The sequence below is a fragment of the Somniosus microcephalus genome, chromosome 15 (genome assembly GCF_052327205.1).
Source record: "Somniosus microcephalus isolate GS21.2 chromosome 15, FLI_Smic_1.0, whole genome shotgun sequence".
NCBI classification, from domain to species: Eukaryota; Metazoa; Chordata; class Chondrichthyes; order Squaliformes; family Somniosidae; genus Somniosus; species Somniosus microcephalus.
Window position 1 is genome coordinate 99,853,185 of NC_141001.1, and position 19,093 is coordinate 99,872,277.

The window sequence follows — 19,093 nt, forward strand, 5'->3', positions numbered from 1 at the left end:
GTCTTTCGAACTCAGGCAGGCTTAATCTCTTAAATACTGTCTGTCAAATTTTACACTTTTTCTCAACTTATTTCGGGAAACTGGTAGAATTACAATTTCTAAATAGAATGCAACATTTAAAACAGGTCAAAACACCTGTGGACATATGTGTGAGATAATGTTCTAAAGGTTATCATGACCGCACATTTGGATTACACTGTGCACTGAGGCAAACTGGATATGTTGTAACTACTGTTTCTTCTTGAAATGTCCTCATTGTTTCTGTTGATAGTACTGTACAAGCACAATCAAATAGTAGTCGCCATTCTACTCTTTTGTAATGTTGGAATAGAGCGTAACAACTTCCTTGCCATCTATCCCCTTTCTCCCTCCCTCTCCTGACAACAAAGACTGACCCTGGAGTTTGGTTCTATGGGCGCAGGCCAGGCCTTTGGTACTTTGTCCGTGAGCTATTCTTCAGCAGTGGGCACAGTGAGCAGTAGCAGGTTATTTGACCATGCGGTCAGATCACAACCGATCCCCAACCTTTCCTCAGCTGACGTACCTGCCCAGGCATTTACCACCAAGGGTTACGAGACAGTATTTCTGCTGATGCTTCCCCCCCCACTGGCCCACTGAGCCTAAGTGTGGTGCTCCCACAACACTGTCTCTGTCTGTCTGAGAGGCCCCAACTGAACACAGATTAGAAATCACACCGGGGCCCTTCATGTCTGTGTTACTTAGTACCACAACATTGAGTGCATTTACACACTGTGCCATTGGAGGATCGCGTAGCAGGGCACAGTGCGGCATCTGTAGAAGGATAAAAATCTTCAAACATAAATACAAATGAGTAAAATCAAGATGGACAGAAGAAGCTGGGCTTTGATCCTTCTCACTCATCGTCATACGTGTCTTCACACTGTTCCCTTTGGGGAACTGTATGAAGTGGTGGAAGGATTTCTGGCCGCATTTAACGCTCCTTCCGTGACCGTTACCATCTTCATACCAGCCATTAGGGTGGTTAGTCCTATGGTGGGAAGGTTTTACGGGCTCCCACAACCCATACAAGGGGGGGGGCCACCCACACCCACGGACGCAAGTATCCCGCTGGATGACAACCCAGAATTTAGAGCCGGAGCCGACTCCACTTGCCAGGACTGTCTGGAGCGGGGTTCGAAACCCTACACCTTCTGGCCCAGCGGCGGGGATGCTTACCGCTACGACAAAGGCCCACTCCTATCCTTCTTACTTACGGTTGATAATGGACTCCCTCTGCTGGCTGTATTGGGTATTAACATACCATTATACAGCAGACTCTTCGGGGTGGGGGGGGATTTTTTGGGGGGTCAGCGGGCACGTTTGGTGGCGGGTTGGGTGGGAAAATATGTTTTTGACAGCGGGTAGTGAACCCGCTGTCAACCCGTCGCTACGCTAGTTTCCCAGATCTGTCATCACTGAACAGACCCGACACCAAGCGGCAGGGAAGGCAATTTAGATGATTAACAGCCTGTTAAGAGGCACCTAAAAACTAATTTCAGCTCACCGTTAAATTTTATGATGTTGCCCATGGGTTCCCCGCTGCTCGGTGATCACGTCAGGTAAGCAGGTCGGGAGTTGTGTTACCATGGGATCATTTCTTTACTTGACAGCTGTAAATGTGCTATAAAAACTCCCATCTCACAGCTGTTCACTTTCCAAGGTCAGAAGCGGTTGCGTACAGGAGTTGGAAGACAGATTGAGCTTCATGCAGGTTGCAAGTGTTTGGAGCAAACTCTCTATCCAGTGTCACCTCATTGGAGCAACCTTTCTCACCACTGACAAATCGTTTCTGTCATCTCAACTTCACCTGCCATCTATTACAGCAGCATCGGTGCCCTTGAAACTATCTCACATTTGTCCTCAGAATCCCACCATGATCAGCCCTAACACCAGCAGCACCAACAACAACACCAACCTTCTCCACAATCAACTGATGCTGCATAGGACACAGGGCATCAACACCTGGTCACACTGCTGGCCGGGAGGCCAGGGATGGCCTCACCACAGCCAGATTTACTTCACTTGACACCACCCCACACCAACACCATAAAGCATCCCTACAATGTCCAAGACATTCCTTTCACACTCATGACCATTGTGGGGGGTACCGTTATTCTCACCATTCACTGCAACTCACTAAGCCACTGCCAAAGGTACACACAAATCTGTCCAAGAACGCAAAGTGTTGAAAATAAAGATTTCAATGTTTGACAGAAACTTCACATGAACATTGGCTAAAACACCCAAGTGCCTACCCTTGTGTGTTCTAAGTTGCTATGATTGGACTAGGATGAGGGTGAGTGTGAGTGTGAGGAGTGGCTAGTGAGATGGGGAAGTGATAATGTAGATAGAGAGGGATGGGTGGAGGTGCAAGGTAAGTTGGTGTGAGTAAGGATGTGCAGGAGTAGGGTAGGGAAGGCAGAGTGATGGGGATGTAATGAGAAGCACAGCAGGTTGAGGTTGAGTGTGGCTTTGCAGTAACGTTTCGTGATCTACTGAGATCATTGAAAGATTTATAGGTTTGTGCCACTGCAGCCTGGTCCTCCTAACGACATCCCTGCTTGTGTCCTCCTGTGCATTGTGCAACCAGGCTGCGTTGACCTCCTGGGGAGGTCTCTTCCGCCCATAGGTAGGGAAGAGAACCTCCCTGCGTGCTGTGACTCCCTCCATAATGGAGGGAGTCACGGGAGAGCCTGGGTGCAGCCGTGCCCCTTTGTGCAGTGCTTGCCAGTGTTTGCAGCACCTCAATGCTATAAAACACTGACAGCACAACTGTCAAAATGAATTTGCGCAAGGTCCCTTTAAGCAAACCGGCTGATGACACATCATCAAGTGACGTCATCAGACCCACTTCCTTCAATTGGCTGGTAAATGCGCTGGGCGGGCTTAACCAGCCCAATCAACGCAAGATCACTTTGGACAGCGGGCCGGAGCCAGCAGCGGGGGTCGCAACCTGCCACCGACCCTGGCCACGCCGGACTCGCCGAGGTTGGGGAGATCATGGCCTTAGTCTTTTTATTAGTCAAACAATTGGTCTACGTGACCAGCCTGGTAACTTTGCATTAACAATCGAGCATTCAGTTTACACCAAATCTTAAATGTAGATTCCACGCCTTGAAGTAAATTCAGTTGTCATGTCTGACCCCCAACAGGCACTAAATCCCCCACCGAGGTTTGCTCCGCTCTTTGATTGACCCTTTCATGAAGCTGTAGTTCTATGAAACGTTGGTAATGTTACATCACGTTGCATAGAGTCTACACCAGAGAAATATTCACAGGTTGTTGATAGCTGCCCAGAATTCCCTGCAACTGGCAAGTTATGTCAAAATCTACGTCGATATTTACACCGATCTTCCCGCTGGCAAGTTACACAAAATTTCCTGAGAATACCATTAGCATACGCCAGGATGTAAAAACTGCCGTCCACAAGCCCCGAGTGAAGCAGCAAACTTATGCCATATTCCTTCTTTAGGACCCGCTTTTCACATGAAAATTAAAGTCGTAAGCCACTGAACCATCATTTGTGCACGAGACACAGCACGCTTCAGAAAATGCAGTTGTGTTCGTTTTTCCAGTGTACAATGCAAATCATTCTGATGCCATAAAGATGTATTCAAAGCTACAGAAAATACAGGAGGTCTCAGTGAGGAGAATTTAAAAAAAATTACTGAATAAAATTGCCATAAAAGATCAGAAATATGTCTGAGTCCTGTTGTGCCTAAAATTTACTCGTGAATTTATATCCTGTTCAGAACTGGCATTAATTCAGGGAATCGTGTGCGCTGCATTCTTGCAGGGGAGCAATCTATGTTAATGAGCAGCAGAGGGAATCGGCGTAAAAGATCGAGGAAATTCTGGTGTAGCGTAAGAACGGCATAAATCACTTATGCCCAAATTTCTCGATCTTTTACACTGAAAATCGACATTGCGCTGTACTTACGCCATTGCTTTGGCGCAGGTTTTCAGGAAATTCTGGGCCTATGTGTCTGAATCTATCAAACTGAGGTGTATGGTGCACAGTACAGTACTGTAGTTGGAAATTCTAACTGCAATCTGCAGCAGAGAGGTGTGGTAATGCCCAATATAATCAGCAGAGGGCGTCAGGAATCAACAGACTTGGGATGGTGAATATTCCCTCCCTTCTGCCCCAGAGAATGCCGAGAAGGTGGAACTCGCTACCACAGGGAGTGGTTGAAGCAAATAGTATAGATGCATTTAAGGGGAGGCTAGACAAGCATGAGGGAGAAGGGAATAGAGGGTTATGCCGATAGATTTAGATGAGGAAAGACGGGAGGAGACTCGAGTGGAGCATAAACGCCAGCTTGGGCCAAATGGCCAGTTTCTGTGCTGTATATCCGATGTAATCCTATATGCGATTCCTGTGCTTATCAGTGAAATCAATAAGTTGTAGCCACAACGCTATTCCTGTCCCTATCTTTAGAATTAGGGGCATTCTTCATTAGATAAGTCTGAGCACGGTATAGTTTGAAACAAAAGTTCAGTGGGTTATTATCCGCCTCCACTTCTGGTTTCTAGAATTCCACATTAAAAAAAATGAAGAGGCAGAAAGCTCCGAAACAAATAATGTTCATACCTTTCAGTGACATTGTGATTGTGTTGCTGTCTCCTACTAAATACCCACAGGGTAACAGTTCAGGTGTATCGATGTTATTAGTGCGTCTGATATCTCCTATACTGTAGCCCAGCACGCTGTCGGAGTTCAGGCCCAACTGGCTCACCGGATCCACGTGGATAATGTATTCCTGAGAAAGGCAGCATAATCGGGTTAAACACAAAGACCTTGCATTTTGAATGACACCAGGAAACTGGAATTTCATATTTGGTTACATTAGAATACAAGATTTATGAGCAGTCAGGGACAGTTATTTATTTAGATAAATGTAACAAAAAGCAATGATTTCACTTTAAAAGCATGACCATACTTTTCCATACTGTGCCAGTGCAGCCTTCGGTCACCTGAGGAAGAGTGTGTTTGAAGACCAGGACCTTAAATCCGGCACTAAGCTCATGGTCTACAGAGCAGTAGTGATACCCGCCCTGCTGTATGCCTCAGAGACATGGACCATGTACAGCAGGCATCTCAAAGCACTGGAGAGGTACCACCAACGCTGCCTCCGCAAGATCCTGCAAATCCATTGGCAGGATAGGCGCACCAACGTCAGTGTTCTTGCTCAGGCCAACATCCCCAGCATCGAAGCTCTGACCACGCTCGATCAGCTCCGATGGACGGGTCACATTGTCCGCATGCCTGATATGAGACTCCCAAAACAAGCGTTCTACTCGGAGCTCCGGCACGGCAAGAGAGCCCCAGGTGGGCAGAGGAAACGCTTCAAGGACACCCTCAAAGCCTCCTTGAAAAAGTGTAACATCCCCATCGACACCTGGGAATCCCTGGCCCAAGACCGCACAAAGTGGAGGGGAAGCATCCGGGAAGGCACCGAACACCTCTAGTCTCTTCGCTGGGAGCAAGCGGAAGCCAAGCGCAGGCAGCGGAAGGAGCGCACATCAACCCAAGCACCCCACCCACCCGCCCCTTCAACCACTGTCTGCCCCACCTGTGACAGAGACTGTAGGTCCCGCATTGGACTCATCAGTCACCTGCAAACTCATTTTTAATGTGGAAGCAAGTCATCCTCGGTTCCAAGGAACTGCCTAAGAAGGAGGAGAAGAATACTTTTCAGATTGGCGTCTTCCACAATACACTTTCACCTCATCACAAGATTTTAACAAGAAGTATAAACTCCTGTGGTTTCCTGTTGCCCCTTTCCTTCCAGAATAAAAATACCGGTTTTCTTTCTATTAGTAATGATAGTAATGTCAGTGAACTAGTGCAATTTTAATTCATGAGCTTTTCTAAGTTGGCAGCAACTCGGGCTATCAAAAAAAAAGTTTACATATATGGCCATCAAGGAGGACGAGAGCAAACTCAGCTGTGGTAAACCCGCAAGGTCAAAATAAGCTGCTGCCGTTCATTGAAAAGGTGCCAGAGGGCGGCCAGTGCCTGAGGGGAATCAGCCACTCGAGGAGAGCAGAGAAGAAAATATAAGCCAAAAAAAGAGGGAAAACCACAAATTGAGCAGAAATTTCAAAGCACTGTTATGTTACGTACATGATATAAAGTTAACAGAATAATAAATGCTTGTTGACTTTTAGTGCAAATGAGACACTTTCTGGCCCCAAATGGCTGCTCAATGTTTTGCTTAATACTGTATCCTTCTTTTTTTATTCATTCATTCACGGGATGTGGGCATCACTGGCAAGGCAAGCATTTATTGTCCACCCCTAATTGCCCCAGAGAAGGTGGTGGTGATATCACAATGATGGATATTCAATATAAAAGAAACTTTTGAACCCCCCTCTTCCTCAACCGTCAAACTAGTCTTGACACATTTTCATCTTATTTTCAATCGGGCCTTCCTTACCTTAAATAGACGCCGCACAACGCCATCCAAGACGTCCCACTTTGTCTTACCACTGACGCCAATGCAGCCGACAATATACTGGCGGATCCGAGACTCCTGTGGTGAAGTAAGAAATAGATCAGGCTTTGTTGGCATAATGTACAATTAATCCAGTAGCAGTGGTTATTGAACTGAATCAAACATAAGATGTGGATTTTAGCTTCAAAGAGAGGATTTAACTGGCACAGAACTCCTTCTGCACTGGTGATTTAATTTTCTGCTCGTAGCGGTAAGGAATTGGCTAAAAAAAAATTAAACGTCACGGAATTCTGTGTCAGTATCAAATGTACACTGATCAGTTAAGGATCGCAAGAACAGATGCGCAGTAAACTGTTCTTTACTCTGTCCAACAACGTGCCGTAATCCCAATCCTAAACATCCACTCATTACTGAATCAGGGCAACATTTCCATTTCCCACACCAACTATCCTGTGGCTTCACCAAGTAACATTGTGCCGATCTGCAGGCAGCTCTGTGCTGTGGCCAAATGTTCCAGGGATTCGGGTGACACTGTCCAGGCTCACTTCGCTCTGGCCCCATAAGGCCAGCAGAGAAACATGAGATTCACCCTCTCAGTCCGCTTAGACTGAAACCCAGGCCTGAGAACATAAGAATTAGGAGCAGGAGTAGGCCATACGGCCCCTCGAGCCTGCTCCGCCATTCAATAAGATCATGGCTGATCTTCGACCTCAACTCCACTTTCCCGCCCGATCCCCATATCCCTTGATTCCCTTAGAGTCCAAAAAATCTATCGATCTCAGCCTAGAATATACTCAATGACTGAGCCTCCACAGCCCTCTGCATTCAAAGATGCATAACCCTTTGAGTGAAGAAATTTCTCCTCATCGCAGTCCTAAATAGCCAACCCCTTATCCTGAGACTGTGACCCCTGGCTCTAGGCTCTCCAGCCAGAGGAAACATCCTCTGAAGGGACAGTGTGCTCAAATGCACTGTGCATCTAATCCTCCAATGTGCTCTTTACATTTAAATAGAAGTACAGGAAACTCTTTTTTATCCGGCACCAACGGGACCGGCGTGGTGCCAGTTTATCAAAAAGTCCGGATTACAGAGAGGTATAGTAAAAGGTACGAGAGCTCCGTACACAGCAACAAATCCAGGCTTCTCTGTTGCTTAGCAACAGGTGCAGGAACTCCGACCACAAGATCCAAGCGTCCCTGTTGCTTAGCAACAGGTGCAGAAACTCCGACCACAAGATCCAAGCGTCCCTGTTGCTTAGCAACAGGTGCAGGAACCCGACCACAAGATCCAAGCGTCCCTGTTGCTTAGAAAACAGGTGCAGGAACCCAGCCACAGATCCAGGAACAGGCCACTAATATGAAGTAAAACTTATCTGAACCTACTCCTGAATTTTGCCGGTTAACAGAGATTTCCGGTTATTTAGGTGCCGGATAAAAAAAAGTTTCCTGTACTGTACTATTTTCCTGGTACATAAAGGTTTTCACTAAATGACACAAAATTGGAGTTACACGGTTTTATGTTTATTTGAAGGTTCTGAGAAAAATCCTAGTGAGTGTAATGATGGATTGTCCAATCTGAATCTACTTAATCTGGAATTACACAATCATGAGGTTAATATTGCATAAGTGGAAAAATCAAAAATGACAAATTCACATGCTTGAACTAACACATAACAATTGAAGAGATACTGAGACTCTGCAAGGAATGTCATGCCCTTAAAGTACTCAGATCTCGGGCACAGCAGTGTGTTGGTTATGGTCCTGAACTAGCAACCCAAAGGTCACGTGTTCAAATGCCACCCTGGCAAGTTGTGAAATTGAATTCAATTAATCTGGTAATTTGTGAGCGGGTACCAGAAAAAAAAAATGACCCTTCGAAATTGCCAGTTTGTTGTAAAAACCCAACCGGTTCACTAATGTCCTTCAGGGAAGTGAACCCGCCGTCCCTATCCGGTCTGGTGGACGCATGACTCCAGTCCCACATAAAGTGGTTGACTATTAAAGCCCTCTGAAGTAGTCTAGCAAGCCACTCTACGGTTAAGCACAATAATAAGCCCCGTCGAGACCCGAGAGCAATGTTGCCTCGAAGCTGCGAGGTCTGGGAGGTCGTGCACAGGCCGCTCACTGTAAAAACTGAGCCTGCGCAAAATTTGAATGGGCCGCGCAGCAACTTAAAGGGTCCGCGCACGAAAATAAATTGAGAGAGAAACACTGTCCGAGAGCAACATTTTTTTCTGTCTTGGCTTCTAATTTTTTGGGAATCTGAGTTCTCCCAATTAAAGTCGCTCACTGCTTAACCAGCAGCGTTACACCCCAGCTGCATATTATCAGGAGAATTTCCAGCAATGGAACTGGCCGCCTTCAACATACCTCCTTCCACCTCATCTCTTCTTGCAAGCGGACTACTATCTTCACGTGCCTGCCTTCTTTGCGTGTCGAGCCGTCTGCATTGTCATCAAGTAGCATATCTGCTCAACAGTAACATCAATTAGAAGTGGAAGCAATGGAACACAACACTGAGCACAAGTATCCTGCTGGCTCAATCAATGACTTCCCTATTCCTGATCTGAACTCAATACAAGCTGATCTATACTTACAGATTCAAAATATTTCACTGCTTAGCCACGCCAGTGTGGGTTAGAAGATTTTGAACTTCAGTGATGTGTGCAGAAAGAAGACCATACTATGGTACTTAAGCACCGCCACCTTACAGCAATGTATTTGAAAAGATGATAAGTTAAATTGTAACTCGACCAAATTTATAGTCTTAGCCAGAAGGTGTAATCTGAGAGCTGGCCCCAATTTTAACTCCAGGTGGATTCCCCGCTCAGGCCTGCGTTAAAATTACAGTCGGGTCTCAATGATGTCATCAGGCCACAACATGCACATGCAAAGAAGGACCCCTGTTGGCTTCGGGTGCATGTCCTTGCTGCCTGCTCAGGGGAGCAGGTTAAAATTGCAGATGTTGCGATCATGGCAGCTTTCAGACAGGTTAAGAGCCAGGGCGATTTTAACTGCCCACCCGCCCGGTTTCTGCTGAGCGAGTAGGGTTAAAATCAACCCGTGTCCATCCCAGTATCTGCAATGGGCACTGATGTAAGAAAACTACTAGGCACTTGGTCTAAGCGTTAAACAAAGCTTTAATCAACTGTTTTACAACATGGAGGTCTAGTTGTGACCTTCACTAGTTCCTGTAAAAGAATGCCCTGAGCAAGCTGGGCCCATGCCCGAGTATTTATACTCTCCCTGGACAGTGCCACCAGCAGGCCACCCAGTATTATTTCATAAGTCATTTCCACATGAATGGCTGATTCATGTCAGGCACTCTATTTGGCTGCAAATACAGCAAAAAGAATTTACTATTTCAGAGTTACTTACCAAGACTGGTGGACTCGGTCAGGTTAAGGCTGTGCTGGGAAAGGCCGAGTGACTGACGAGGGGACGAAGAGATGGAAAGCTGGGACTGGGCCCGACTGCAGGTGCCTTGGGTTTCAGACTTCAACCGGTCATTCTCAGCCTTCAGCTTTTCAATTTCAGTCTAGAAGAGAAAAGAATCGAGGTATTAAAGCAAGCCAGATTTTTTTTTGAAACACTAAATAATCGTGCAAAAGACCTTATCCTCAACAAACACGCTGATTTTGCACTTTAGTTGTTAGCAGTGCAACTCCAGAAGCATTTTACACGACATGCTGTTTAATACTTTTAACTTGTCTTAAAAAAACAAAAGACTTGCATTTCTATCGCGCCTTTCATGGCCCCGGGACATCCCAACGCGCTTTACCGCCAATCAAGTACTTTGTGAAGTATAGTCACGGTGCTCCGGAGCTCCTGCGCAGCCGGCTCTTAAATGGAAAAACCGCACAATGTGCGGAATTTTGAATGGGCCGCACAGCCTGTTAAAGGGGCCGCGCGGCCCAAAATAAATTAGAGAGAACATTGCCGGATAGTCTGTTTTAGTGATGTTGGTTGAGGGATAAATATTGGCCAGGACATCGGGGAGAACTCCCCTGCTCGTCTTCAAAATAGTGCCATTGGATCTTTTATGTCCACCTGAGAGAGCAGACGCAGGGCCTCAGTTTAACATCTCATCCAAGAGAGGGCAGCTCCGACAGTGCAGCACTACACTGGAGTGTCAGCCTAGATCAGGCTTGAATGTCTCTCTCGTGTCTCAGTGATCAGATCTGTACCAAGTATTCCGGAAAATTTCACATTTTTAACCCTAAATTCCTTACTTGAAACCATTCAAATATTTTTTGTCTTATAATACTCCAGTGAAGCGCCTTGGGATGTTTTACTATATTAAAGGCGCTATATAAATACAAGTTGTTGTTGTTGTTCCAACTAAATATCACATTTATATTCTCCTCTTGGCCAAATGAAGATGACCGTAAAGGATCTCTTCACTATAAATTGGAATTTCAGCAAATGTGCTGTCATTAGAAAAAGGAAAACTGTGCCTCAGCATTACTATCTAGAGAGCTTTTGCTGAAATGCATTTGAATCTGCAGTCTTTCAAAAACGGGAACATTAATAGCAAAAGGAACAGCCTGTAAATGACAGCTCTGAGGTGGCCATCAGGCCCACTGGCTTTGCTGCAATCTGCAATTGTGCTGCTGCTGTTATGGTCATCAGTTTATATATTTTTTTTAAAAGAAGCTCAAATGTTAGTGAAGAGCTACATGCCCTTGCTGTGGAGCCCACAGTCTGATTTAGCTGTGCGTGCCTCAAGCTGTTCGAGAGAGACAACAGCAACATTTTGTAGCTCGGCCAACATTTCTTGCCTATTCACGCATAGGACTAGTTCCCAAGTGGAAAGATGTCCTTATTATAAGCAGGTCAACTGAGAGCCACATGTGTGAAATTGTTTGGCCAGAGGACATTTGGAATGCCCATTATTCAGTGGAGGATGTGTTTGGCCAGATGTTACTGCAGCTGCTTTTTGGTGGGAGGAGTGGATAAGATGTTGAGATTTGTTCTGCAGCCAAGAGCTCTCACCAGAGGAATGCAAAACAACAGGGATATCTGTTGTCACCAGATATCGGCACTGCCATTGTTTAAATGCAAACAAACAAACAAAGTGATTTGCTGGAGTGAGCTTTACATTTAAAACAGCATGACATACCACAGCTCTGGATTCAAGACTGCTTTCCATCACCACTTTGCACTTATTGAAGATTAACCTGGAGAATCATTGGTTGACAGCTCGTGAAGTTATACGTAATTTTAAGTCACTTTCTTTCTCTAAATGATTTGCTTTTATTCAATCATGTTGAACAGTTTACTAATCATTGATGAATAGCCAGTTGTTGTTAGTCAAGCAGAGTAATCTGCTAAAAGTTAACCATAAGTGGTAAATACAAAAAAGAAACCCAGGGCTACTGTTAATCATAACCCATTCAGCAGTATTTTCCAAGTTAACAGTTCGTGCTTAGTAGTATTTGCTTGTGTAACTATATCATAAAGGAATGACCTTGTTCAAGGATGCAATAGCATTTCTGTATCAATACGAAAACTTATGACAAGATAATTTCTAAGTCTGGGGATAAAGGGATGGAGAGGCTGGAAGGATTTCATCCTGGGTGTTGTCTGTGAATCCATAAATGTAATCCCATCATACGAACAACTTCAGAATGCTTCATTAGATTTTAATTAAATGTTTCCGCACACTTCCTTTCTTAATATTCCAATATAAACTTCAACAACTTAACTGCTATATTACTTTGTTCATGACTTCCTATTATCGAAATCAGTCCAATTTCTTTTGAAATGAATATGCAGGTTTCATTGTCACAATAGAATTCGCTTGAGAGATTTGTTGGTGCACTGAACCTTTGATTCATGGTAGCACTACACATCTTCCTGTGCGACATTTACAATTACATGGCGTTTTTTTCCATGTGTAAATCTAGTGATGATTTGGGGTGCTGTGCTCATCTGTGCTGATCAGAGCCCAATTTTCAAGAGATACCCTTTGCATACCCTGCGCAAGCAGGTAACAGTGTCAGCTGTGGCTCAGAGGGTGGCACTCTCACCTCTGAATCAGAAGGTTGTGGGTTCTAGTTCCACTCCATGAAACCTGAGCACAAAAATCTAGGCTGACACTCCAGTGCAGTGCTGAGAGAGTGCTGCACTGTCAGAGGTCCCGTCTTTTGGATGAGATGGTAAATCAAGGACCCATCTGCTCAGGTGGGTGTAAAAAATCCCATGGCACTGCAGGAAACTTTCGATTAACCGGCCACTAAATAACCGGAAATGTCGGTTAACCGGCAAAATTCAGGAGTTGGTTCAGATAACTTTTTTTACTTTTAGTTACTTTTTTTTTACTCATTTCTGGCTGTGCAAGCATCTAACTGAAGCTGTTGCTAAGCTACAGGAACGCTTGCAAGCTGTGCTGATTGTTTTGAAGCTAAGCAACAGGGTTTGTTGCTTTAGACGAAGCGCTGAGCTCCGTATCTTTTAGCTATAGCGCTCGATTCTCCGGCATTGTTGATAGACCGGCACCAGCTCGGTCCCGTCCGTGCCGGATACCAGAAAGTTTCCTGTATTTAGAAGAGCAGGGGAGTTATCCCAGGTGTCCTGGCCAATATTTATCCCTCAATCAACATAACAAAAACAGATTACAACAGTGACTACACTTGAAAAAGTACTTCATTGGCTGTAAAGTGTTTTGGGACGTTCTGAGATTGTAAAAGGCGCTATATAAATGTAAGTCTATTTATAAACGTTGGAGCCACGAGATTAGCAAAAGCAGACTAAGTTATGAGGAGAAATTGTAGAAAGTTGGGATTTTCAGCCTTGAAAGGAGATAACTGAGAGGCAATCTTACAGAGATACAGAAAACAGTGAACAGACAATCGAAGGATCCAGGACACTACTTCAAACTAAACCATGAGAGGATAAAGGGACACAGGCTCAATCTGATGTCAAGGAGTTCTTCACATAACAAGTGATCAATACAGCAGCATCAACAGATATTTATATAACACCTTTAACGTAATAAAATGTCCCAAGGCGCTTCACAGGAGTGTTATCAAAATTTTTTTTGACACCGAGCCATATAAGGAGATGTTAGGGCAGATGACCAAAAGCCTGGTCAAAGAGGTAGGTTTTAAGGAGCGTCGTAAAGGAGGAAAGAGAAGAAGAGGCGGAGAGATTTAGGGAGGCAATTCCAGAGCTTAGGGCCTAGGCAGCTGAAGGCACAACCGCCAATGGTGGAGCATTTAAAAGATGTCCAAAAGGCCAGAATAGGCAGAGCGCAGAGCTCTAGGGGGATTATAGTGCTGGAGGAGATTACAGAGATAAGGAGCGGCGAGGCCATGGAAGGATTTGAAAACAAGGATGAGAATTTTAAAATCGAGACATTGCTTAACTGGGAGCCAATATAGGCCAGCAAGCACAGGGGGGGGGGGTGGAATCCTAGGTAGAGCAGTGGAGGCAAAAGCTGTGGAATAATTTAAGAAATATTTAGGTGTACAGTGACAGGGGGATTGGAGGCCTTTCTGGATGAGCAATAATGGGTTGAGTGTTCCTCCTCACGTGTATCTGGGGGGCAAATGCACTGTGTGCCACACAGAACAGAATGTTACATATTCAATCCTATTTGGTGCTGAGCTAGCTTTGCTCATCAGAGCAACAATAAGGGAGCTGCAATTGGGCTCAGTGCCCTTGGGCTAGAGAAGGAAAAAGATGCCATGGGATCCTACTCCTGTTCAGTATGTGGTAGAAAGCACACATGTGCATGCATCGGATGAGACCAGGATCAGGCTCTGCTGTGATGCCTTCCGAGTCGAATAGTCTACTAACAGTCACTGTCTCAACTCAAATGTGAAGAATGGGCAAGTACCCGAAGGGCTGCTGGTCTGTATCGAGCCAGACATCAGCAAGAGGCAGCAATTTTAGGAGAAAAAAGTTCATCCATAACCATCATTACTGCAGGTGGATCCATGGACTTGCAATACATAATTTTAAATTCTCAAATCCTGCGTATACAAGATAAAACAACTTCGAATTGGTTATGATGGAGCTGTACAAAACGCCAGTTAGGCCACAGCTGGAATACTGTGTGCCGTTCTGGTCGCCACACTATAGGGCAGCACGGTGGCATAGTGGTTAGCACTGTTGCCTCACAGCGCCAGGGACCCGGGTTCAAATCCGGCCTCAGGTGACTGTCTGTGTGGAGTTTGCACATTCTCCCCGTGTTTGCGTGGGTTTTCTCCGGGTGCTCCGGTTTCCTCCCACAGTCCAAAGATGTGCGGGTTAGGTTGATTGGCCATGAAAAAAAATTGGCCCTTAGTGTTAGGGGGGATTAAATACGTGGGGTTACGGGGATAGGGCTTGGGTGGGATGGCTGTCGGTGTAGGGACCGGGTGCTAGGGTTTGGATGATCAGCCATGATCTCGTTGAATGGTGGAGCAGGCTCGAAGGGCCGAATGGCCTACTCCTGCTCCTATCTTCTATGTTTCTAGGAAGGATGTGATTGCAGAGGAGATTCACCAGGATGTTACCTGGGCAGGAGCGCTTCAGCTATGAAGAGAGACTGGACAGGCTGGGGTTGTTTTCCTTAGAGCAGAGAAGGCTGAGAGGGAACCTGATTGAGGTGTACAAAATTATGAGGGGCATAGATAGGGTAGATAGAAAGGAACTTTTCCCCTTAGTAGAGGGGTCAATAACCAGGGGCATAGTTTCAAGGTAAGGGGCAGGAGGGGATTTGAGGAAAAACTTTTTCACCCAGAGGGTGATTGGAATCTGGAACTCACTGCCTGAAAGGGTGGTAGAGGCAGGAACCCTCAAAGCATTCAAGAAGCATTTAGATGAGCACTTGAAACGCCATAGCATACAAGGCTACGGACCAAGTGCTGGAAAATAGGATTAGAATAGACAGGGCTTGATGGCCGGCGCGGACACGATAGGCCGAAGGGCCTCTTTCTGTGCTGTATAACTATGGCCTAGAAATTCGGTGGGGCCCCAAGCAGAGCGCCAAGCTCGCCTGGGCGCCGGAATTACCGCTGCGAACGGAGCCATTGCGCCCACCGGAAATTCAGTTTGAGCGCCCCAAGAGGGACGCGGGGCGCTGCTCGAGGCGCCCCGCGACCCTCTTGGGGCGCTGAGACTGAATATCGCAGCGCAACATGCCACAGCGCCACACGCTGCAGCACGGTGTGCTGCAGTACTGCAGGCCTTCCTCCCCTGCTTAAGGGGGAGGGCCTGCACCAGCGCGATGACCGGCAAAAGAGCCCGGCACCGAGGAGAAGTGCCGGGCTCTCGGGACACAGCCGGCACTGCCGGGGGGGGGTGGGGGGAGGGGGAGATCAGGAGGCCGGGGACGGAGGTGCTGGCAGGCGGCCACCGAAAAAAATGGCCGCCCCGCACCTCCACCTTAATTTGCGCCACTACCGCCACAGGTAGGCCCCGTGAACTGGGCGCGATTTGCGACCGGCGTTACAGAGGCGGGCGCGACCAAATATCGCGATCGGGGCGGTAGCGGGGCGCTGCGCACACCAATGACGTCATCGGTGGCGGCGCAGCACTAGAGGCTAACGCCGCCATTAGCGCCCCGCTAAATATCGCGGGAGGCGTGGCCAGTGGCGCTAAAGCCACTGAGTGCCCTCTTTAGGCGCTAACTGGTGGCGCAGCCCACCGAATTTCTAGGCCTATGACTATAGTGCATTTTATAGCTGAATATTTACATTTGATTTCCCTCAAAGTGTTTGAATTAAAATGGCAATTCTAGAAGAAAAAGTCTCCACTAAAACACACACTTTTTTTGGGGCTCCAGTGTATTCTTCTCAACCCTTGGCCAAGAGGACAAATGCCCAAAAGATACTTCCAAGCCTCTACCAATATCCATCAGGAACGGGCCACTGTGCAAGAGTGGCCTGTGCGACCTGCCGTCTGAATTTTCCCACTTTTCCTGTGCAAACGCCTGCCCTTGGCCTGGAGTCACCCAGAAGGGCATCGCTGAGATCAATGTAAAGGATCATAGGCACAAACCCACATCCCATCACTCTGGCACTACAAGCTGCAGCCTCAACTGTCTGCACCATTACACCGTCCAATATTAAGAAAAAAATGTACAAACCCTAACTTTTGATTAAGGGACATTTTGATGTAGAGGCCCTGGAAAAGGTTAGAGAGGAGCCACTAGATTGATACCAAGTAGACTCAGTTATTGCAATAGATAGGAGAGCTGGGGCTATTTAAAAAGCACATCTTTTGCAGAAAATCAGTGCCGCAGAAGGCAAGCCACCTCACCTGCATCCTGTTCATGGCCTCGCGCAGCTGGTCCAGTTGGTGAGCTGAGCTCAGTGCCTCAAGTCGAATATCTGTCAATTTCATCTCCTTCTCTCTCAGCTCACTGCGCAGTTGCATAATGGTCTCAGCTTCACCATCGATGCATTCAGAGATGCTGCACAGGAGAGGAAAGGAAGGGAAGCAAAAGCCACAGAACAGATATTAATTCGTTCAGTCATTTAAAATTAAAAACTGCGGCCTACTTTAGGAAATCACAATTTGTTTTTTTTTCGATTTGTTCACAAATCAATATTTACCTAATTATAATATGGCAATGATTTTCCTAAATAAAATTGATCATTGGAAGCAGTGAACCCATTGATTGCGTTCTTTCAGACGTGGAGCAAAAACAGATACTTTCAGGCCGTAATACAATTCCTCAAATTAATTCTACACTGAAGCATTACACTGGTATGGTCGCAAATTAAATGTCGCAGCTTACTATGGAAGAAAAAACAATTTGGGCCTATCCTAAATGTGAAATACATTGAAATCTGTGTACAATCTTTGGGTGCTCTTTATAGGAAGCTATAAGAAGCGAGGCTGAAGTATACGCCCATTGTTTATTTGTGGAACTGGAGCTGATGTTAGGGGAATCATTTTACGAGTCTTTGCTTTAAGTGGGGAGCAAATTAATGGCCAGAAATTGTGGGCAGTGCCCGCCTGAATTTCTGATTGAGGCTGCTGGATGGCGAGGCTCCCTACCGGGAGCACGGACTCATTAAATAACCTCCTAGATGTCAGCATACAAAGATGGTCTGTACAGGAGGGTTCCGTATCCAAAGAGACTTAGGGGTCCAGGTACATAGATCATTAAAATGTCATGAACAGGTACAGAAAATAATCAAGAAGGCTAATGGAATGCTGGCCTTTATATCTAGAGGACTAGAATTCAAGGGGGTAGAAGTTATGCTGCAGCTGTACAAAACCCTGGTTAGATCACACCTGGAGTACTGTGAGCAGTTCTGAGCACCACACCCTAGGAAGGATATATTGGCCTTGGAGGGAGTGCAGCGTAGGTTTACCAGAATGATGCCCGGACTCCAAGGGTTAAATTACGAGGAGAGATTACACAAACTAGGGTTGTATTCCCTAGAATTTAGAAGGTTCAGGGGTGATCTCATCAAAGTTTTCAAGATATTAAAGGGAACTGATAAGGCATTCGAGAAAAACTACTTTTTTGGTTGGGGAGTCTAGGACTCGGGGACATAGTCAAAAAATTAAAGCCAGGCCTATCAGGAGTAAAGTTAGGAAACACTTCTACAGGCAAAGGGCGGTAGAAGTTTGGAACTCTCTTCTGCAAACAGCAGTTGATGCTAGGTCAATTGTTCATGTTAAATCGGAGAGTGATAGATTTTTGTTAACCAAAGGTATTAAGGGATATGGGGCAATGCAAATCAACCCTGATCTCACTGAATGGGCTCAAGGGGCTAAATGGCCTACTCTTGTTCCTATGCTGTTGAGACAATTATATTTATCTTTGTATAGATGTCTCATTTACATCTGTAAATTGATAAACTATCTAAATTGCTCAATCTGGGATTCTGGTAGTATTATTGACTGATGAAAGGGGAGAATTTTTTTGTTGTACTTTCAAATATTAGACTGGATTGTTACTCCAAAGCTGCTGGAGCAGACTTTTTTTGGGACCAAAACAGCAACTTTGACAAAGGAAGTGGATGCCTGGGCATGAAACACGATCAAAAGCTCCATGTTTGACAGTTGCCCGTGCTGGCTCGACAGGGTGAACCGACAATAATGCCCCCGCATTTGAAACGTTACTTTAGTATTAGTGGTGGGATGTGAAGATGCCCCACAGGTCACCCAGGAAGCAGTGATCCGTGAAATAAAGGTGTGAAGTTACTGTGAAGGAGGAAGCAAAGAATGAGGAGTAACACAGATTGGAAGCTGTTTGATTTTTCTCTACGCTTTGTTAAAAGCTAACATCACGGATCAGCTGAAAGATTGTTAAGTGCCCGTTTTTAGTTCCACTTTTAAGTGATTGTGCTAATAACACGCCGTTAAAGTGTGACCCAAGAATTTGCACTGAGTTAAAGTTTGATGGCAGCCAGTTCTGGTTCATTCTTTGCACTTTTGAAGGTCATGGAAAGCCCTCAGAGTCCAAGCAATTCAACAACTATCTTTTTTGGGGGGGAAAAAAAATTGAAAGATTTCCTTTGGCGCGTTAAAAGAAAAGTTCACTCCCCGTTAATTAATCAAGCAAAGTTGATTTTGGGTGGTGTTCGCCAATGTTCCCCCTAATTTTTTAATTTGGGTGCGCAGGCCCTTTAAGGGGCTGTGTGGCCCATTCAAAGTTTCGCG

General features: G+C 45.8%; 1 protein-coding gene across 7 annotated transcripts in view; it reads right to left on the reverse strand.

Moving 5' to 3' along the window:
• Positions 1 to 19,093, reverse strand: part of nav2a (neuron navigator 2a) — a 534,653-nt gene that overhangs the window by 17,861 nt on the left and 497,699 nt on the right. For all 7 annotated transcript variants that reach the window (XM_086008162.1, XM_086008160.1, XM_086008161.1 and 4 more), the window contains 5 exons: positions 16,733 to 16,886; positions 9,860 to 10,019; positions 8,852 to 8,949; positions 6,465 to 6,560; positions 4,616 to 4,784 (listed from right to left, as the gene is read on the reverse strand). In XM_086008162.1, the coding sequence (XP_085864288.1) occupies positions 4,616 to 4,784; positions 6,465 to 6,560; positions 8,852 to 8,949; positions 9,860 to 10,019; positions 16,733 to 16,886 (677 nt within the window). The remainder of the gene's footprint in view (positions 1 to 4,615; positions 4,785 to 6,464; positions 6,561 to 8,851; positions 8,950 to 9,859; positions 10,020 to 16,732; positions 16,887 to 19,093) is intronic.